The sequence below is a fragment of the Dendrobates tinctorius genome, unplaced genomic scaffold, assembly GCF_039654945.1.
Source record: "Dendrobates tinctorius isolate UK_male_01 unplaced genomic scaffold, ASM3965494v1 ptg000104l, whole genome shotgun sequence".
Classification (NCBI taxonomy): domain Eukaryota; kingdom Metazoa; phylum Chordata; class Amphibia; order Anura; family Dendrobatidae; genus Dendrobates; species Dendrobates tinctorius.
In genome coordinates this window covers 19,954,875-19,978,207 of record NW_027361772.1, presented here as the reverse complement: position 1 = coordinate 19,978,207, position 23,333 = coordinate 19,954,875, and the positions used below count along the sequence as shown (strand labels likewise).

At 44.2% G+C, this 23,333-nt stretch overlaps 1 protein-coding gene across 1 annotated transcript; it reads right to left on the bottom strand.

Annotated features, from left to right (window-relative positions):
• Positions 1-2,119: 2,119 nt before the first annotated feature.
• On the bottom strand, positions 2,120-23,333 carry EGR3 (early growth response 3). Its single transcript, XM_073588904.1, has 2 exons — positions 22,555-23,333; positions 2,120-8,228 (listed from the first exon to the last, which is right to left on the bottom strand). The coding sequence occupies exons 1-2, from the start codon at positions 22,703-22,705 to the stop codon at positions 7,237-7,239; spliced, it is 1,143 nt and encodes a 380-aa protein (XP_073445005.1). The 5' UTR covers positions 22,706-23,333; the 3' UTR covers positions 2,120-7,236.

Below are 23,333 nucleotides of genomic sequence, written 5' to 3'. Positions count from 1 at the left end.
CTGAGAGGAGTGGTACCCGGTGTGGTCTTCTGCTGCTGTAGCCCATCTGCCTCAAAGTTCGACGCACTGTGCGTTCAGAGATGCTCTTCTGCCTACCTTGGTTGTAACGGGTGGCAATTTGAGTCACTGTTGCCTTTCTATCAGCTCGAACCAGTCTGCCCATTCTCCTCTGACCTCTGGCATCAACAAGGCATTTCCAGCCACAGAACTGCCGCTCACTGGATTTTTTTTCTTTTTCGGACCATTCTCTGTAAACCCTAGAGATGGTTGTGCGTGAAAATCCCAGTAGATCAGCAGTTTCTGAAATACTCAGACCAGCCCTTCTGGCACCAACAATCATGCCACGTTCAAAGGCACTCAAATCACCTTTCTTCCCCATACTGATGCTCGGTTTGAACTGCAGGAGATTGTCTTGACCATGTCTACATGCCTAAATGCACTGAGTTGCCGCCATGTGATTGGCTGATTAGAAATTAAGTCTTAACACACAGTTGGACAGGTGTACCTAATAAAGTGGCCAGTGAGTGTATATATATATATTTATTTATTTTATGTATTTATTCATTTCTTGCACTGGTCATTCATTCTCAACACCTGCTTATATCTATCTGCAAATCTGTCTGCAATGAAGGATCAAGTTACACCTTATGCCTATACGTCTATGGGAAAGGGAGGGGGAAAGCGAGAAGCTGAAGGAAGAAAAAGTCCAGGAACACCAAAATAAAAGGCTGAGGGAGTCTTTAGTGCAGAGAAAAATTTGAAAAGAAAACGCAGGACATATAATGGCCAGAAATTGTTTTTCCTCATATGCACTCACATAACAGCTCATTCTTACCTGAAAGTGCAGTCCCACGTTCAAGAGAATGCTTGTCATTGAACACAATTTTTCAATCTAAATATGAATAAATTAATGCTGACTGATTTTCTCATATAGATTTAAAGCTCCAAATCCCCTGCATAGTAAACGGATACAATTTTGGGGTCCTGCAGCTGTAAGAAGGTGGACATGAGAGAATACAGTTGAAGTTGATGCCTAGCTGAGTAATTGCAAGCGAACACCGCCATCTGTTGGTCAAAGGAGAAAGTGAAAGTAAAGAAAGAACTAGAGTAGTAGGAACCTATTAGTGGAAACCTATGTTCCCAGGGGAGGAGATTGAAGACGACACCAGGTCAAGTGACACCTGTGTCAAAGTGACTAGTTATAAAAGGGCTGGCTGAGAAGAGACAGTTGGCGTCAGAACCTGTACCAGCACAGGATGTTTAATTGCTAGGTGGGCTTACAGCCACCATCGTCAAAGAATGGTTTGACAGCGGTTAGATGCCAGATAAGGCCTGAGCTGTAAGGAAGATCAGTGCCCAGCGCCAGTAGAAGTCTGTAATCAGCGCCAGTAAAAGTCTGTGACCAGCGGCAGTAGAAGATTATTAAGCAGCTCCAGTAGAAGATCATGACCAGATCTGAACCAGGCTAGAGAGACGATCCGGCTGTAGCAGAGGTCTGTTTCTGTGGGCTGTTACTTCCAGCGCAGACATACAGTACAAGGTGTATACCCAGTGACTCGCATATCTAGGACTTACGGCCTAGCGGGAAATACTGGTGACTCCGCTAGGGCCAGTGTAATGATCAGAGGCGTTTATAGAGACTACGACGTGGACGTGCCTTGTACTGAGAGTGATGTCAGAATGAAACCTTTTAAATCTCTCTACAGTCTAGTGGGCATTTGTTTTCATTCTGACAAGTACTTGTGTTTCAAGTTATTATTCACTTGTGTAATTGATGCAATTTTAACGATTAGGGCAGAGACACACTGGCAAATTTTTTGTCCGAATCGCATCGTAAACCTCACACTGGCTGTCTGCTCTCCTGACCTGAGATTGACAGCTCCATAGTAATCCATCATGCTGTCATGCTCAGGCCAGGAGAGGTACCGGCCAGTCCATGCTATGCAATGCGATTATCGCATGAAAAATTCGGCAGTGTGACTCCAGCCTTAGGGTATATATTGTTTTTTTTGGTTTGTTTTTTAACCTAGGAGATTTAATATTTCTGTCTCTATACAAATATCACTCATCATTCAGCCATCATGTATCACATTGAATAAAAACAATGGGACACAATACATAGAGATGAAATTTTTTTATCAGTCTTCAATTGAAATGCTTTTATATATCAGCCTGACACGTCCACGTTACAGAGGGAGAAAAAAAACAACGTGGGATCTGGCAAACTTATTGACAGCATATTATCTCTCTCACAGACAGAAGGTCCCTCTGCCCAAGAAATAAATCTATTTATATATATATTAATCCACCTTATTATAAGGTACATAGAAATCTCTCTGGGAATATAAACAGCCACAAAATATATAGAACATTTGCTTTCACTTTTTTTTTTTTTTTACAATTTTTTACAAAAAAAAACTAATAATAAGCATATAATAAAACAGCTGCCATTTTGGAAAATATCCCCTCAAAAGCAGCAGTTTCCCCTCCCATGATTATGAACATTTAGTGCACACATAAAAGCAGTGGCAAGTATGATCTGTACCATGTAGTCATGTGGGGAGCGTAGAGGTACTCAGTGTCATTTAAACAATGCAGCGTAGTCATCATCAGTATATAGAGATAGTTGTTATACAATGCAGCGTAGTCATCATCAGTATATAGAGATAGTTGTTATACAATGCAGCGTAGTCATCATCAGTAGATAGAGATAGTCGTGATACAATGCAGCATATTTTTTTATCTGTATACCAGACACCACTATAAAGTGCAACAGCCATGTAACAGCACCAGCTCAATGTCATGATATCTATAAAGGCCAGGAATGCGATTCGAAATGCTGCCCCCTCCATATCCCATACCTCTATTGTAGATTATTACATGCATACATAGAAAAGGGACTTTGTACATTACCTTTAAGCCCTTCACTGCTGGAGCATGGGTTTCACAAAATATTTTCCCGCCTATACAGTGCACTTCAATATCACATGAACATTTTACCTGTTGCATCTAGAATTGTTTGCCGATATGTGTAGTAGCATGGATATCTGTGTGCAAGCATGGCTTAAAGCAGATAGGAGCCATAGCTCTAAAACTCCATGCACAGATATGTGCCTTAGAACACTGTATTACTTGTTGCCAGGTTAAAAGTGCCCAGTTTGACCTCTTACTTTATTTCCGCTGCTCACCTGAGTAATTCGTTTTTTGTTGTTTATTTGTATTTTTTTATCAGCTATACAGTTCCAGAGATATGGGCCTTCTATTTCATGCTATTTTTTTAGCGGCTTCCTAGGCGGCGTGGCTTACTGGATCCTCTGGGGCGTGTCTTTAAGCTTCTCTGCATTATTACCCTATAAGCAACGCCCCCTTGCTAACAATGAGCACTAAGTAAAAAGACACATATCTCTGGAACTGTATTTCAGATTTTAAAAAAAGGAAACAGAATGGAATACACAGGAGTCAGCAGCAATAAAATGAGAGCAAAAACTCCTCTTTAGAACATGGAAAAAGGTATTAGCCACATTTTTAGCTTTTTTTTTACTCCCATACTGTCATTTAATCCAGTGTAAACCTGAGAAGTCACAAAGAGAGCAGAAAGGAAAAGCTATGCATATCTTTGAAGCCAGAACGTGTAACTAAAGGTCCCCCTTGAATGTGTCGTCCAAACCCTCCGGCTGGACCAGCCAACCATTTAATGTGAATGGGGACCTCCCAAATGTACCCCAGTAGATGACGGAGGAGAGAAGGATAGGACAGTTGGAATTTCAATATCTGATCCGATAAAAAACAATACATGTACTGTGTGTATATTTGTATGGATTAGTGTAGGCTTCTGAGCAGGAGTGGACACATACAAAAGAGGGACCCAATAGCTCCTCATAATGAAGAATTCCACTGGTTTTGGAGATGGAAGTGGGCCTCCTTACCTCTTGAGCCCTAGGTTGCACCAATATTGTGTGTGTCCACCCCTGCGTCTGAGATATAGCATTCCGGATAAAATGCAATAGTGATATACACTGGCAGGAGGACTATGGCCCTGCCAGATGTATGGAGACCTATAGATACGTTTGGTATAAGTATGATGTGAACAGGGCCTTCATAGCTGCCAAACAATTGCTGTTTTTTTTTCATTAAACCCTGCTGAAATAGGAAAAAGTATATCTGGATGGCATGGAAAAGAAACAATGTATCTAGTGATGTCTTAAGGTAACGTTTAAAGTTTGACCATAGAAATGCTTTTAGAAAAAAGTGCAGCATTCATACATAAGAGGAGCAATCTGCTTAATAATTAAAGTGCCTGTGTATGGAAAACAACTCCATGGAGTGTTCTTGTTTTCGGAATTGTTTGGAGAGATCTAATAATAAAAATCCTCATGATATCCATGATGATATTAGCAAAGATATGACTATTGTACCTGCTGGCATTTATCGTATACTACCGCCAAATTAATTTCCTACAGCCTTAGGGTGTGTGCACATGGTGCGGATTTTGCTGCGGATCCGCAGCGGATTTGCCTTTGTGGATCTGCTTCAGATCCGCAAGCAAGGTATAGTACAATGTTAACCAATGGATTTTAAAAACCGCTGTGCACATACTGCGGATTTTTCCACGCGGGTTTGCTGCGGTTTTATATCCGAAGCATGTCAATTCTTTCTGCGGATTCCGCAGCGGTTTGACTCCTGTTCCATTGTCCAGGTGTCAAAACGCAGGGGTAAACTGCAGGCAAATTCGCAGGTAAACCGCAGGTCATTTTACCTGCGGATTTACCTGCAAATCCGTGCGGAAAAATCCGCAGATGAATCCGCACTGTGTGCACTTACCCTATCAAAGTGTTTATCAGATGTCACCTGTAAAAAAGTAATTTTAATAGCCATTGTTGCCCTGTAATTAGCCTGTTGTCCCTTTTTAAAGCTACTAAATGTTCGATGTTGATTCACTTCTAGGGTTACCGTTGTCCCTAATCACTATATACTATAGGCTTTTGCACACAGGATCTAATTTCTGTCTTTGGACTGGCAGCAAAGGGGAAATGTTTTATTTATTTTTTTGTTTGTTTCATTGTTTGGATCTTTTTCATTTTATATCTTTACCATAGCAGCAAAAAGAACAGAAAAAAAATTTCATTTTTGTTTTTTTTTAGACCTGACTGTCATGCAGAGACATGCAAGAGAGAGGTGGAATGGCTCATCCCCAAACCCTGCCCCCCCACTGACTCTTCTCAAAGTGACAAACACATGTCATTATATAAAAGGAGAGGGCTGAAGCACAGGCAGGATTATCTGGGAAGGAGGGAGAATGACAGTGAGTGGAGGAAGCACAAGTGACAAGGAGAACACAGGGAGAGATGAGAAATTAGGAGAGTGAATTAGAGATGAGTAGCTGACACAGAGAGAAAGTGAACAAGGTAGAGGCTAGAGAAAACTGAGAAAAGTCCCTGTAATCCTATGGGAATGTAAAAGCTTTCCAATGACACAGCGGAGGGCATATTCCTTCCCAGAATCCATAGTCATTAACCACTACCAGGTGTCAAAAACACACATGCAATAAGCCCTCTGAAAAGTGGGGGCCACAGCTTAGATTAGCCGTATCTCGCCTTTGCATGATGCTCTTGGGCCTCAGTGCAAAATTTGTAATATCCTCTCCCATCTGTATTGTACAATTTACTTACTGGCCTATGGACCCCCCACCTCTGCTAAAAATGTACATAGGACTACCCTTTTCCTCAAAGCATTTCAAGATCCATCTTCTTCTGTCCTACAAAGGAATAAGGGGGTGAACAAAACCTAGTTCTCCTAGAGAAGTGGGTGCAGTGGAGTCAGCAAGTATAGGGTAGGAAGCTTTTTGATTTTTGCAAACCATATCATCGGTTCTTACACCCTGCCTGTTCCAGGTTCTCTCAATTTGGAAAAATAAAAGTGATTTTCTATTTTTTAATGGAATGTAGTACAGTTTGATCAATCTTACCATAAAAGATGTAACTTGAAGCTTGTAGGCCCCAAAGCTACTGGACCCTCAACTTTCACGGTTCTTGGTCTTTTCATATTGGCCAAGGGGACCTTTTGGCCCTCCTAGGCTTCAGGGTCCGACTAGGACTATAGTTACACCCCTGTTTATTATTTACAAGCTGCATGCCATAACCACAGCTTGTGAAGCCCTTACGTAGAAGATTTGGATTTGGCCCTTTCCCGACCACACAGGACCCACATCTGGTGAAACTAATTTTATTCTACCATATGATTGAACTGCCTGGACCTGTGAGTTAATAAAAGTTTTTTGTTTTTTTTTTTGTTTTTTTTACAACTGCTGAGTAAATAACACTTAGACCAATGGACAGAACTGCAGAAAGACACCAAACTGGGTGGCTCTTTGGTCAAAAAGTAATCACTGTGCTCCTGTTCCTCCATCCCTCTGCAGCTGAGGACAGCAACACATGGGGTAATAATGAAAATCCTATATTATCATGCACGCACGCTTTTGCACACACTGACTCAAGCTGTAGTTGCTTTTTTTTTCTTCTTTTTTTCCCCTGTAATAAAATTGTGTGACAGACGTTGAAAAGAAATAATGGGGGTGGGGTGGGAATTATACGAGAGAGTGAAAAAAGAGAGAGGAGAGGGGGGATTGAAAGGAAAGAGAAAGAGAATAGATCTTTAAGGTAGAGATGTGAAATCTGTCAGATGAGATACTAGAAGGATGATGATAGCAGGATGAGAATGGAAAGAATGACAGATAGAGAAGGAATGAAGCCACGTGACATGGACAACAGGCACGTGAGGATTTAACATTTGGACGTAGCAGCAGAAGTTTTTTTTTTTTGTGTTTGCCATAGCAGCAATTAAGCGACCCTGCCTCAAACTAAGGATTTAGTTTCTCTAAATCCTGTGTACCCTGAGAACCTTGTGCTGCCAAATTCTCATCGGTGAGGCTATATAAGTCAGAGAGGATTGCAGTTCGGGTATAGGGAAGCAGGTATGCACAAGAGAGAGCGGAAGGGATCTACAGTTAGAGTAGACTTCCAAAGGAAAGTCTTTCTCTGCATATTAATCCATGTGGGGTAAAGAGGTCTTCAGGAGTGTGATAGGTTAATGCTCCGAAAATGGAAGGAGTAAGAATGCAAAGTTCAGTGCTGATCTGTTGATGTGGACCCTTTCCCATAGTCTGAAGAGCATTTAATGACAGCGATGAGGACACTGAATCAAGCATTCTCCTTCAGGAAAAGTAATTTGGGTGAGAGATCAAGCGCATGTGGTAACTGCTGGTGCCACCGAGGGAGAGCAGACTGCCTTATCCGCTCCTTTCTTGTCCTTCTGTTTGAGGTGAATCTTGGCATGTCTCTTCCTCTCATCACTACGTGCAAACTTGCGCCCACAGAAGTCACAAGCGAAAGGCTTCTCCCCCGTGTGTGTGCGGATATGTGTTGTCAGGTGATCAGAACGGCTGAAGCTTCTCATGCAAATACGACACTGGAAGGGCTTGTGGCCTGTATGGATTCGAAGATGGCGGGTCAGCTCGTCAGAGCGTGAAAAGCGCCGGTCACACCCTTCAGCAGGACAAGCATGAGGTCTCTCATGTAATGGGGTCTTGCTTGGGCGGTTGGGGTATTTTCTAGGCCTGATGGGTTTGAGGGTAAGCGGAGGTTGATGGTTCATACCACCGAAGCTTGGCAAGACCTGTTTTTCCTTGAAAGCTTTGATGGTTTCCAGTGGAGTGATGGGTGGTGGGTTGACCCGCATTGCTTCCATGTTTTGGAAAGGTTTTTGGTCCACTGTGGGTATCTCAGTGTTGTGGTGAAACAAGTTGTAGTCTGGAATCATTGGGAATACACTAGAGTCTAGACTTTGTTTAGTTGATTGGTATTCCTGCGAAGAGTATGGGGTCATACCACCTCCTTGAAAACCCACCTGATCGTGATACAGGTCCCCACAACTAGAGTAAGGTGGAATACTGTGGAACATAGACTCCACATCACTTTGTGTCTGACCCATAATTCCTCCACCACCGCTCCCACTGCTTCCGCCTCCACCACCAGTGGGGGCTTGAGAAGTCGGCACACCAAGGATACCAGCGCTCATTAAGCTGATGATGTTTTCTTGGCACCAGTTGGAAGGGGAATCAAAAGAAAACTTTCCCAAATATGTGACAGTCTTGTTGCCTGGCTGGAATGTACTTGTGTAAGAAAGATCCTGGGATGTCTTGTCATTTGACAGACCTAAATCCATTACATTATCTGAAGAGAGAGAGAAAGAATATAAGGGGCTCACATATGTACATGGTCAATGTGGTCACACTATCCTCTCCACAGTCATAATATAATTAGTAAAATACATCAGCCCTTGTAGAACGATCTTACGATGTGGTGAGCACAATACATAATATATTACAGTGGAGCTGTCATCTCTCCTAACGAATACTTGTATTTCTGGAGCATGTTTTCTCCCCTCGGCACTACAGTGTTCCTCTGTTATTTCTATTGTAAATGTATGGCTAAATTGACAACTGGGTGTTACCATTCCCCTCAGTCTAAGGGGTGTGTCCCTGCACTGTTTGATACTGTGCACACTGATTGGACAATGGTAGAGTGCTTCCGGACACACCCCTAAGTGGTAACACCCTGTTGTTAATTTATTTGTACATTTCTAGGAGGATTAAAAAAATTATAAGAAAGGATACTTCAGAATTTATATATTATGGGGAATATAGCAATGTCAGCAGAGCGGGAAAGACCTCCTCAAAGGGGTTGTCCGTCGTTGGACTACAAGTCTGTAGTCACTCTATATGACTGCAGACTTGTGAATCCTCACATCATGCGCACAGTGATGCGAGAAACCTGTAGTCATGTGACCTCAAGTATGCGGTATGCATACTCCTGACCACATTCCAACTAGATGGGCGCAAACTCACGGAATGCAAGTGTATTGAGTGAGGCTGTAAACAGTCTAGTCGGAATGTGGCTGGGAATATGCAGCGGAGAATGTGGCTGGAGTGTGCGCGATGTGAGGATTCACAAGTCTGCAGTCAGAGCGACTTCAGAATTGTAGTTTAAGAACAGAAAATCCCTTTATGAGCATGCATCCCCTGCAGCAGCTATGAACCTACTGCAAAAATATGAACCCAGTTACACAACTAAGGTTGAACCCAGTTACCCAGTTAAGGTTGAACCCTTCTTCCCTTTTCAGTGGGCAATGTGAACACATAATGGGGTCTTTCTCTCCATAGCTACAGAATTTCACCAAATAAAGGGAATGACACAATCCTTTACAACTTGAAGACTAGTAAGGATGTGAATGAGAAAACAAGTGTTGTACCCTCCTATTCTGTGTTGAATAAGGTTCGGCACTTACTGCGTGACCTCGATGGGAGTTTGTCGTGAGGACCCTTTTCCTTTGTGTGTGCCTGCGTTATTAATACATCACACTGAGGGCCTCAACAAAGACCCGATGTCAATCATTTGCTTTCCTGTTTTGTCTGCCGTTTTTGTGCACTGTGACACAATATGATCACCTTTGGACGCAATGCAATAATTTCAGTTCTGCTCTATGTAAGTTTCTGTACATGGCTCCCAGCAGCGAGAGAGTTACAGAGGGTTTAATATATCTCCATAGCACCAGAAGTCGGAGAAAATGTGAGGGTAATTCAGTGATAAGAGACAGGCAGCTGTACTGGTAAATTGTTACAGTACGGTTCGCTATTTAGCCGCGTGCTAAGTATATCCATGGGGGGGTCTGTATGAATAAAATACGTCTAATGATTGCTTCAGGAAAATATGACAAGATGGCACTTTCCCTTCTCCGGAACATATTCTTAAGCTTTTATGAGTATATAAGTAATATACTGCCGTGTGAAGTGGCTGCGATCTATATAGCAAGTAATACAGTTGCAATGGAGACTAGTGAGGAATATATTTTTTGGAGTCACGATACGCGTCCGGCAAGGGTGCCAAGGGCCCACCAGTCACCAAAACCAGGGCTCACCAGTCACCAAATCCAGGGCCCAACAGTCAGCAGCTTCAGGTCTCACCAGTGACGAACTCCAGGGCTCACCAGTCACCAACTCCAGGTCCCATTATTCACCAGCCTCCAGGGCTCATCAGTCACCAACTCCAGGGCTCACCAGTCACCAACTCCAGGGCTCACCAGTGACCAACTTCAGGGCTCACCAGTGACCAACTCCAGGGCTCACCAGTCACCAACCTCCAGGGCTCACCATTCACCAACCTCCAGGGCTCATCAGTCACCAACTCCAGGGCTCACCACCGGTCACCAACTCCAGGGCTCACCAGTCACCAACTCCAGGGCTCATCAGTCACCAAATTCAGTGCTCACCAGTCACCAACTCCAGGGCTCACCAGTCACCAACTCCAGGGCCCACCATTCACCAAACTCCAGGGCCCACCATTCAACAACCTCCAGGGCTCATTAGACACCAAATCCAGGGCTCACCAGTCACCAACTCCAGGGCTCACCAGTGACCAAATCCAGGGCTCACCAGTCACCAACACAAGGGTCCACCATTCACAAACCAGGGCTCATCAGTCACCAAATCCAGGGCTCACTGGTGACCAACTCCAGGGCTCATCAGTGACCAACTCCAAGGCTCACCAGTGACCAACTCCAGGGCTCACCAGTGACCAACTCCAGGGCTCACCGTTCACCAAATCCAGGGCTCACCGGTTACCAACACCAGGGCTCACCGGTTACCAACACCAGGGCTCACCGGTCACCAACTCCAGGGCTCACCAGTCACCAACTCCAGGGCTGACCAGTCACCAACTCCAGGGCTGACCAGTCACCAACTCCAGGGCTCACCAGTCACCAACTCCAGGGCTCATCCATCACCAACTCCAGGGCTCACCAGTCACCAACTCCAGACCCCCACTTTTCAGCTACATGCAAATATGACATTATCCCCAATCCCAAATTTATACAGTATTACAATGATCTGGTAGATTGGTAGATATATAAAATGTTGAATGTCTGTACATAGTGAATAATGTATATAGTGCTCATATAAGAGGGTGATGGCCCACCAGAGGATTCTCCTGTTATCCTGTAGGCTAGTCCAAGCCTGGTCACTATGTATCAATATCATGGACAGTGTGCACCACAACTGTAGCATAAAAAGTCACATATATTTGCTCAAGCCATACTTGTGCATAATTTTGTGAAGTTTTGCCCTTTTTATTCTGCAAGCTCCAAGCAGCATGCAATTCATTATAATTTACCCCCCAAATTGGCAAAATTTATCATGGAAATGTACACCATCTCATAGCTGTCATAGAGTTCAGTGACGCACAGACAGCTCTAGATGCTCCAGATTTATTAAGAGGTACCCGCTCCTTAATACTTGACCAGTCTGAGCAAACTTCCCCCTTAGTGTGCTGCCATATGGTGCCTATGTAAGGCATCAAATTCTCCTCAAGGGGGTTGTCCTGTTGAGTCATATGAATATTATTTAAAAAGGCTATTTGCTAAGGGCCAGCCTCTATTAGTCTTATGGACATGTTGGGGCATATGGTTCTTTGCTCAGGACCAGCCTCTGTGAGGCTTATATAGATGTTGGGGCATATGGACATTATATAGGGGGTTTTGTGCTCAGGACCAGCCTATATGAGGTGTATGGACATGTTGGGGCATATGGACATTATATGGTGGGTTCTTTGCATAGGACCAGCCTCTATGAGGCTTATGGACATGTTGGGGCATATGGGCATTATATAAAGAGGTTCTTTGCTCAGGACCAGCCTCTATGAGGCTTATATACATGTTGAGGCATATGAGCTTTATATAGGGGGTTCTTTGCTCAGGACCAGTCTCTATGAGGCGTGTGGACATGTTGGGGCATATGGACATTATATAAGGGGGTGCTTTGCTCAGCACCAGTCTCTATGAGGCTTATGGACATGTTGGGGCATGTGGACATTATATGAGGGGTTCTTTGCTCAGGACCATCTATGAGTCAGAACAGAGAGTGACTCTGCGGCTCTTGTTGTGGTGGAATCAAATGGACAGCTGTAAGACTACATTTACCCTTGAGTTGCATGGCTGGCCGCACCAGCTGATGTTCTTGGGGGCAAATTTTGAAGTTAGATAAGACAACCACTTTAGTAAGCAATGCTTCTAGAGAACAATATTTTAATTTAATTGTCAGTACGTGTTATTGGGGATGATTTACTCTCTAATATAGGGTCTAAACTTCAACATAAGGAGAAGTGACCAGGAGCCACTAAACTCTTCATCCTCCATATGTAGTAATAGAAATATGAATGTAAATTGCGAATGGCGGGATGGGTATAGAAAAGTTAAATAGGATCCATAATCAGATATCACAGTACAAACTGCACATTCTATAAAAAGATATCTGTTAGACCTGATGAGGTTGGAGAAATCACTTTGAAAAACCATGTCAGTATGACTGTATAATCCAAAAATTAAAATGAGCTACAAACTGGACTCCTAAAATGCTCATCTTATTAGGCAGGAAAACTTTCATCAAGTATTATATAGTTATTTTGACAAACATTATTAAAGTATGAGCACCAGCCTCATCAGGTCTAAAGGATCTAAGTAATATTGTATTCAGCTGGTGTTGTGAAATCAGATCTATTTGAATTGCCCACTGAAATGTATGGTCAGGTTACAAGATTATTTCCACCAGACACATCTTATATACAGTTGTGCTCAAAAGTTTACATACCCTGGCAGAATTTTTGCTTTCTTGGCCTTTTTTCAGAGAATATGAATGATAACACCAAAACTTTTTCTCCACTCATGGTAGTGGTTGGGTGAAGCCATTTATTGTCCACAAACTACTGTGTTATTTTTTTAAATCATAATGCAGCCAAAAACATCCAAATGACCCTGATCAAAAGTTCACATACTCTGGTGATTTTGGCCTGATGACATGCAAAGAAATTGACACAAAGGGGTTTTAATTGCTACTAAAGGTAACATCCTCACCTGTGACCTGTTTGCTTGTAATCAGTGTGTGCGCATAAAAGCTGAGTAAGTTTCTGGGATCCAGACAGACTCTTGCATCTTTCATCCAGCCACTGACATTTCTGGATTGTGAGTCATGGGGAAAGCAAAAGAATTGTCAACGGATTGACGGGAAAAGGTAGTTGAACTATATAAAACAGGAAAGGGATACAAAAAGATATCCAAGGAATTGATAATGCCAGTCAGCAGTGTTCAAACTGTGATTAAGAAATGGAAAATCAGGGGCTCTGTAAAAACAAAACCACGGTCAGGTAGACCAACAAAGATTTCCTCCACAACTGCCAGGAAAATTGTTTGGGATGCAAAGAAAAACCCACAAATTACATCAACTGAAATACTGGACTCTCTGAAAACTAGCGGTGTGGCTGTTTCAAGATGCACAATAAGGAGGCACTTGAAGAAAAATGGGCTGCATGTTCGAGTTGCCAGAGCAAAGCCGTTACTGCACAAATGCCACAAAGTATCTCCGCTTCAATACGCAAAACAGCACAGAGACAAGCCTCAAAACATCTGGAACAAGGTAGTTTGGAGTGATGAGACCAAAATTCAACTTTTTGGCCACAAACATAAATGTTACATTTGAAGAGAGGTAAACAAGGCCTATGATGAAAGGAACACCATTCCTACTGTAAAGCACAGAGGTGGATCGCTGATGTTTTGGGGAAGTGTGAGCTACAAAAGCACAGGAAACTTGGTCAAAGTTGAAGGAGAGATGAATGCAGCACATTATCAGCAAATACCGGAGGCAGATTTGCAATCATCAGCCCAGAAGCTGCACATGGGATGTATTTGGACTTTCCAAAATGACAATGATCCAAAACACAAGGCCAAGTCGACCTGTCATTCGCTACAGCAGAACAAAGTGAAGGTTCTGGAGCGCCCATCTCAGTCTCCTGATCTCAATATCATTGAGCCACTCTGGGGAGATCTCAAGCACGCAGTTTATGCTAGACAGCTCAGGAATTTACAGGAACTGGAGGCTTTTTGCCAAGAAGAGAGGGCAGCTTTACCATCTGAGAAAATAAAGAACCTCATCCACAACTACCACAAAAGACTTCAAGCTGTCATTGATGTTAGAGGGGGCAATACATGGTATTAGGAAATGGGGTATGTGAACTTTTGATCAGGGTCATTTTGATTTTTTGGGTTGTCATTATGATTTAAAAAGAGAATACACAGTTGTTTGACAATAAATGCCTTCACCCAGCCACTAACCATAAGTGGGGAAAAAGTTTTGGTGTTATCATTCATATTCTCTGAAAAAAAGGCCAAGAAAGCAAAAATTCTACAAGGGGAATGTAAAATTGAGCACAACTGTATGAGTCAATATTTAGGTTCTAAGACACAACCAAATAGTGATGAGCTAACTTGCTGATAAGGCATTATTCGAGCATGCCCGGGTGCTAACCAAGTGTCTTGGTCGTGCTCGAAAAATATATTTGAGTCCTCGCGGCTGCATGTCTCGCGGCTGTTCAACACATGCTCGGATAACACCTAATATAATAATATAATAATATCTCATTATGTGATCATCGCCTGAGTGTACACTGGAACAATAGGAACAGTAGTCTGCGATCACATACAGTTGTTTCAAAAAGCGTTTACCTTTACCCCCTTCCTCATCTCCTATTCTTTTACATGTTTGTCACATTTAAATGTTTCAGATCACCAAACAAATTTAAATATTAGACAACACAAGTAAACACAAAATGCAGTCTTTATTATTAAGAGAAACAGAAATCCAAGCCTACAGGGTCCTGTGTGAAAAAGTGGTTGCCCCCTAAGCCTATTAACTGGTTGGGCCTCCCTTAGCAGCAACACCTGCAATTAAGCGTTTGCGATAATTGGCAATGAGTCTTTTACAACACTATAGAGGAATTTTGGCCCACTTGTCTTTGCAGAATTGTTGCAATTCATCCACATTGGAGGGTATCTGAGCATGAATCGCCTTTTTAAGGTCATGCCACATCATCTTAATCAGATTAAGGTCAGGACTTTGGGTACCGTTACACATAACGATGTCCCAGCGATCCCACCAACGATCTGACGTGGATGGGATCACTGGGACATTGTTAGCTGATCGCTGGTGAGCTGTCACATAGACAGCCCCTCCAGCGATCAGGATCAGCGAGCACGCTGGTTACCAACGTAAATATCGGGTTTCTATGGGCTGCGGGGCCCTTAGAAACAGGATGTTTACCCTAGATACCAGCGTGCCCTGCAGGCAGGGCGGGAGGTGGAGGCAGAGTGGCGTCCAAAGAGTATTGTCCCAAAAGTCTTGGGGATCATCAAGATGTTTTCTGCCAAAACTGAGACGATCCTTTATGTTCTTATTGCTCATTAGTGGTTTTTCATCTTGGAGCTCTGCCATGCAGGCCATTTTTGCCCAGTCTCTTTCTTATGATGGAGTCATTAACACTGACATTAACTAATAATAATAATATAATAATAAATTTTATTTTTATAGCGCCGACATATTCCGCAGCACTTTACATTTCAGAGGGGATTTGTACAGACAATAGACATTACAGCATAACAATAATCACATACAGTAGATTATAACAAATACCAAGAGGAAAGAGGGCCCTGCTCGCAAGCTTACAGTCTATGAGGAAAGAGGTAGACACGAAAGGTGGGTGGTAACAGTTGCCCTGATTGTATGGACCAGCCATAATGTTAAGTGTGTAACAGTACAGACACAGAGGGCTAATGGATGCATAAAGCGTGTGGGAGAATGATGCTGGGAACCTGGTTATGGTAAAACTTTTGGCTCTGCCACACAGGGATAGATTATGTTAATGTGTTGAGGTGGTAGGCCAGTCTGAATAAATGCGTTTTCAGGACACGCTTAAAATTGTGGGGATTGGGGACTAATCGTATTGACCTGGGAAGTGCATTCCAAAGAATTGGCGCGGCACGTGTAAAGTCTTGGAGACGGGAGTGGGAGGTTCTGACTATTGAGGATGCTAACCTCAGGTCATCAGCAGAACGGAGGGCGCGGGTAGGGTGGTATACTGAAACAAGGGAGGAGATGTAGGGTGGTGCTGAGCCATGGAGGGCTTTGTGAGTGAGGGTAATAAGTTTATACTGAATTCTGGAGTGGATGGGTAGCCAGTGTAATGACTGGCACAAGGTAGAGGCATCGGTGTAACGATTGGTGAGGAATATGATCCTGGCTGCAGCATTCAAGACAGATTGGAGAGGGGAGAGTTTGGTAAGAGGGAGACCGATTAGAAGAGAGTTACAATAGTCGAGACGAGAATGAATAAGAGAAACAGTAAGAGTTTTTGCAGAGTCAAAGGTAAGAAAAGGTCGAATTCTAGAAATGTTTTTGAGGTGCAGATGACAAGAGCGAGCCAGTGATCGAATGTGGGGGGCAAAGGAAAGCTCGGAATCAAGTATGACCCCAAGACAGCGGGCCTGCTGCTGGGGAGTAATAGTGGAACCACACACAGAAATGGCAATGTCGGGTATAGGTACATTAGTAGAGGGAGGTAGAGTAGAGGAGGAGTAGTAGTAGTAGAGGAACTAAGGCAAGTGAGGCCTGCAGTTCTTTAGATGTTGTGTGGGGGCTTTTGTGACCTCTTGAGACATTTCTGCGCTTTTGGTATAATTTTGGTCGTCCGGTCACTCCTGGGAAGGTTCATCACTGTTTCATGTTTTTGCCATTGTGGATAATGGCTCTCACTGTGGTTCGCTGAAGTCTCAAAGCTTTAGAAATGGCTTTATAACCTTTTCCAGATAGATCTCAATGACTTTTGTTCCAGAATTTCTTCGGATCGCGGCACGATGTCTAACTTTTGAGGATCTTTTGGTCTACTTTAATGTCAGGCAGGTCCTGTTTAAATGATTTCATGATTGAGAACAGGTATGGCAGTAATCAGGCTTGGTTGTGGTAAGGGAATTCTAACTCGGCTTCCCGAAGATGTGACAAACCACAGTTCATCTATGTTTTATAGAGGGGTGGGGAGGGGCAATCACTTTTTCACACAGGCCCCTGTAGGTTTGAACTTATTTTTCCCTTAATAATGACCTTCATTTATATACTGCAGTTTGTGTTTACTTGTATTATCTTTGTCTAATATTTACGGTAATTTTTTTTGGGTGATCTGAAACATTTCAGTGCTACAAATATGCAAAAAAAATAGGAAATCAGGAGGGGGGCAAACACTTTTTCACACAACTGTATATCATCGAATCATAGAATGGTAGAATTGGAAGGGACCTCCAGGGTCATTGTGTCCAACCCCCTGCTCAATGCAGGATTCGCCAAGCCATCTCAGACAGATGTTTGTCCAGCCTCTGTTTGAAGACTTTCATTGGAGGAGAACTCATCACCTTTCGTGGCATCCTGTTCCACTCCTTGATCAACCTCACTGTCATAAAGTTTGTTCTAATATCTGTATATGTGGTTTTCCTCTCATTTACATAAAAGAGGAAACAAATCCAAGGCTGTTGCTTCTATTTCTCCTTCTCTCACATGTTTGAGATCCTCTCTTTATTTTCTTTAGATCTAAATAAACCCAAACTTAAAGTTCATGTCCACACTGGATAACCCATTTCGATCAACTGATTGTCAAGACCTGCTACTGAGAAAATAACACTTTACCGCAACCTAAGACTTATACCCGCATAATCCACAGTAATGCGCTCTTCCCTCATTATGTTGGTTGCATATGACCCCTGTATATATCCTAATGCATATGTTTCGCTGTCTGAGGTTGGTGAACTTTGTAAGTCATGATCTTGGGAGTACATATAAAAAAACACAAAACACTACCATCGGTCCCAATACTGTATATTCATTATCAATACTTCTGCTACATCAGTAGGTAGTCAATATGTCCAATCCATAGATATCTATGCATGGTGCCCTCATCCTGGACAAATAATTAGGCATCTTATTACCATCTACTTACAGATTGGGTCTCTGAATGTGACCTTGGGGACTTAATTCTAAGAAGGACTATATTAAGAAATGGGAACATCCTTTTGAGCATTTTTTCTTAGAATCATAGAATCGTAGAGTTGGAAGGGACCTCCTGGGCCATCTGGTCCAACCCCCTGCTCAAAGCAGGATTCGCTAAATCATCACAGTCAGATGTCTGTCCAGCCTCTGTTTGAAGACTTCCATTGAAGGAGAACTCACCACTTCTCGTGGCAGCCTGTTCCACTCATTGATCACTCTAACTGTCAAAAAGTTTTTTCTAATATCTAATCTGTGTCTCCTCCCATTCAGTTTCATCCCATTGCTTCTAGTCTTTCCTTGTGCAAATGAGAATAAAGTTGATCCTTCTACAATGTGACAGCCCTTGAGATATTTGTAGACAGCTATTAAGTCTCCTCTCAGTCTTCTCTTTTGCAAACTAAACATTCCCAAATCCTGCAACCTTTCCTCATAAGACAGGGTTTGCAGACCTGTCACCATTCTGGTCGCTCTTTTCTGAACTTGCTCCAGTTTGTTGATGTCTTTTTTAAAATGTGGTGCCCAAAACTGGACACAATATTCCAGATGAGGTCTGACCAAAGAGGAGTAGAGGGAAATAATGACTTCACGTGATCTAGACTGTATGCTTCTGTTAATACATCCTAGAGATCCTGAGATCCCCTTTAGTATGTCTTCACAATGATGACTTTTCTTTACATTGTGTCTTCTTTGAGGCATTTCTAATGTAACAGGTTGGGTCACATGTAAAGTATTTGTCCCCAGTCAAATTAAAGTTTCGATATTCCCAAAATCACTACAACTGGTATCTTTTGGTGTAACTGTAGGAATAGATCCGTGCCATACATATGTAATGACACTGGGGTGAAGGACAAACAGTATGTCTGAGAACAATCTATAGCAGAAAGAAAACTGTAGGGTGAAAATATTAAATGTGGCCGGCTACTTTCCAGACTGTTTTATCTTTTGGCTAAAATAATAGTTTGGTCCCTTTGGTCAGGTTTACACATACTGACTATTTCCCTAGTTATAATACAAGTGAATGGCATTTCCTATAAATGAGCCTTTCCTATCTGCTCGCTCTTTACATGCCATGATCATGGTGCTGGCTCTCATCAATATAATGGTAGTTATAATGTAACTCATATATATACTGCTAGTAAGATATATATATATATACAGTCATGGCCAAAAGTATTGACACCCCTGCAATTCTGTCAGATAATAGGGGTGTCAATACTTTTGGCCATGACTGTATATATGTTAATTATACGTATTCTAAGATTGCCCATTGTGCCAAATGTTATGGGTTTACACCTGATCCTGACAAAGTAGCTGAATATGATGCAGGTGTGGAGAGTATTAGGTATCCTCTGTATACATGTAGTGTCCTCTGTATACATGTAGTATCCTCTGTATACACATAGTGTCCTCTATCTGTATACATGTAGTGTCCTCTATCTATATCCTCTGTATACACATAGTGTCCTCTATCTGTATACATGTAGTATCCTCTGTATACACATAGGGTCCTCTATCTGTATAATAATCTTTATTTTATTTTTAATAATCTTTATTTTTATATAGCGCTAACATATTATGCAGCGCTTTACAGTTTGCACACATTTTCATCACTGTCCCCAATGGGGCTCACAATCTAAATTCCCTATCAGTATGTCTTTAGAATGTGGGAGGAAACCGGAGTGCCCAGAGGAAACCCACGCAAACACGGGGAGAACATACAAACTCCTTGCAGATGTTGTCCTTGGTGGGATTCGAACCCAGGACTCCAGCGCTGCAAGGCTGCAGCGCTAACCACTGAGCCACCGTGCTGCCCATGTATACGTGTAGTGTCCTCTATCTGTATACACAGTGTCCTCTATCTGTATACATGTAGTATCCTCTGTATACACATAGTGTCCTCTATCTGTATACATGTAGTGTCCTCTATCTATATCCTCTATCTGTATACACAGTGTCCTCTATCTGTATACATGTAGTGTCCTCTGTCTGTATACATGTAGTATCCTCTGCATACAAGTAGTATCCTCTGTATACAAGTAGTGTCCTCTATCTGTATACATTTATTGTCCTCTTAGCTATATACACATAGATGCAAGTACACAAGTCATTATGCTCCTTTTATTGGAGTTATATGAAGTTTTCTCTAGATTGACCTTTTAGGCTCCTCAAAGTTTTAAAGGTCATCTGCATTTTAAGGAGTTAAACTTGGAAATCCCCCTGCCCCCCACACTACACCTACTCACCCACTATCCTGTGAGCTGTCACCAGCTGCCCCCACGTGTCACCTCCCAACCCAGCCTGCCACCCCCACACACCAGGCTGGGAGCTCCCCCACCTCCGCAACCATATTTAAAGACTTCCTTCCCCCACAATGTGACGTTCTTAGTGTTGGAGCATCTGGCTCTGCACATGGGGGGCTCTGCATATGGGGGGGCAATGCACATGGGGGGTCTCTGCACATGAAGGGCACTGCACATGGGGGGCTCTGCGTATGGGGGGGCACTGCACATGGGGGGGTCTCTGCACATGGAGGGCTAGGCACTGCACATGGGGGGGGCTCTGCATATGGGGGGCACTGCACATGGGGGTCTCTGCACATGGAGGGCTCTGCGTATGGGGGGCACTGCACATGGGGGGGCTCTGCACATGGGGGGCACTGCACATGGGGGGGCTCTGAACATGGGGGGGCACTGCACATGGGGGGCACTGCACATGTGGGGCTCTGCACATGGGGGGCACTGCACATGGGAGTTCTGCACATGGCTGCTTTGTTGGCGGTGGGGAACCCTCTGGGAAACAACTGGGCAAACCTGTCCTTGTATACAGTGGGGAGACCAAGACCTTGCCCCAAACCTTACCGAGGAGCCTGACACCAGCAATGATGCCAGGCACAGCAATGGTGGGCTACACAGAGCTGTATACCACAGTAGTTAGTGCCTCCAACAAGAGAGTCTGAATATGTGACATGAGGCAGAGACATCATCAGCGGAACATTCCTATAGACACATCACAGGAGGCCACTGAACTTGTATCCGATAATTACATACATCAGCAGCTCATCTTAGATACAGTATTAGTCGTGCTTGGATACATTTTTACCTACCTTTTATGCTACATGGCTAGTACCCCTTAAATACATGGCTGCTTTCACTCTTCTAATAATAAAACAACCCCATCACCTGCTCCCCAAAATCTGTCCACCCTCAAACCAAGCACATTACTGCATCTCTGTCCTTGTGCTAGCCCCCCTTGTGTGTACCCACCCTCATCTACATCCTACCTACCCTACTACTAGTGCCCCCCATGTGTGTAACCATCCTCACCTGCATCCTACTGCTTGTGCCCCCATATGTGTACCCACACTCACCTGCATCCTCCTACCCTACTGCTAGCGCCCCTATGTGTACACATACTCACCTGCATCATACCTGCCCTTGTGCTAGTCTCCTATGTGTGCTCACACTCACCTGCATCCTACCTGCCCTACTGCTAGCGCCCCCATGTGTACCCACACTCACCTTCATCCTCCTTCCCTACTGCTAGTGCCCCCATGTGTACCCACACTCACCTGCATCCTCCTGCCCTACTGCTAGTCTCCTATGTGTACCCACACTCACCTGCATCCTCCTGCCCTACTGCTAGTCTCCTATGTGTACCCACACTCACCTGCATCCTCCTGTCCTACTGCTAGTCTCCTATGTGTACCCACACTCACCTGCATCCTCCTGTCCTACTGCTAGTCTCCTATGTGTACCCACACTCACCTGCATCCTCCTGTCCTACTGCTAGTCTCCTATGTGTACCCACACTCACCTGCATCCTCCTGTCCTACTGCTAGTCTCCTATGTGTACCCACACTCACCTGCATCCTCCTGTCCTACTGCTAGTCTCCTATGTGTACCCACACTCACTTGCATCCTCCTGTCCTACTGCTAGTCTCCTATGTGTACCCACACTCACTTGCATCCTCCTGCCCTACTGCTAGTCTCCTATGTATACCCACATTCACCTGCATCATACCTGCCCTACTGCTAGCGCCCCCATGTGTACCCACACTCACGTGCATCCTACCTGCCCTTGTGCTAGTCTCCTATGTGTACCCACACTCACCTGCATCCTACCTGGCCTTGTTCTAGTGCTCTCCATGTGTGTATCCACAATCACCTGCATACTGCTACACCTTTTCCCTACTGCCCCCCACGTGTGCACACACTCACCTGCATCCTACCTGCTCTTCTGCTCTTGTCCTAGTGTCCCCCAAGTGTGTACCCACACTCACCTGCATCCTACCTACCCTTGTCCTAGTGGCCCCGCATGTGTACCCACACTCACTTGCCCTTGTGCTAGTGCCCCCCGCATGTCTACCTACCCACACTCACTTGCCCTCGTCCTAGTGCCCCCACATATGTACCCACACTCACCTGCCCTTGTCCTAGTGCCCCCACATATGTACACACACTCACCTGCCCTTGTCCTAGTGCCCCCACATGTGTACCCACACTCACCTGCCCTTGTCCTAGTGCCCCCACATGTGTACCCACACTCACCTGCCCTTGTCCTAGTGCCCCCACATGTGTACCCACACTCACCTGCAGACATGGCAGAGTAATGCTGCTCGCTGCCCCCACCAGGGTAAATGGCCAGCGCTCCGGTCAGATCCTGCCCATCCTCGGAGTAGAGAGTGTCCGGTAGAAGGGATGTCATATTCACAGGGAGTTTCTCCAGCAGCTTCCCGGTCATAGCACCGTCCAGTGCCCAGGAGTGAAGTGATGCCCACCTTAGTGCAGGAGCAATCCCAGAATGTGACGTGTCGGAGCTGTGCCTCAGTGATGCTGGATTCTTGGCAGCCACCCAATCTGCCCCCGATAGTAAGAAGAGGGGGGACTAACTGTGCTCCATGGTGGGGCTGGGGGTCTCACTTGTGCCCCATGCACAGAGCTGCACTGATCCTGCACCGAGCCCCTGGCAGAAGCATATAAATCAGGGAGGGAAGGTGGCTGGAGAGGTGGGTATATAATGGGTTAATGCAACGGATGAAAGGAGGATATAGTGCTACCCCATAAGATGGTGGAATAGGTCTACCCTGAAAAATGCGCTATCAAGGCGCAAATGAAGGCTGCACATATGTGTACTGCACCTGGGGGATGTGAGGATGAGGCATGAGATGGGTAACAGGTGTCCTGCATGGGTGATGTGCGCACCCACCCTGGAACCGGGGCAGCGGCAAAGATTATTATGGCATTTACAAGGTGTGGGGATTTCAGATCAGGTGGAGAAGTGGCAGCTAAGGGGTTAATAGCCCTCCCTCAGGGAAGATGCTCTACGAATTCTCTCTCCTGTCCTCTCTGATTCCCGATGCTCTGTCCGG

Coding starts and splice junctions, on each gene's coding strand:
- EGR3 (XM_073588904.1), bottom strand. CDS start 22,705: ATGACCGGGAAGCTGCTGGAGAAACTCCCTGTGAATATGACATCCCTT. Junction 8,229..22,554: donor TTACTCTGCCATGTCTGCAG/GTGAGTGTGGGT, acceptor CTCTCTCTTCAG/ATAATGTAATGGATTTAGGT.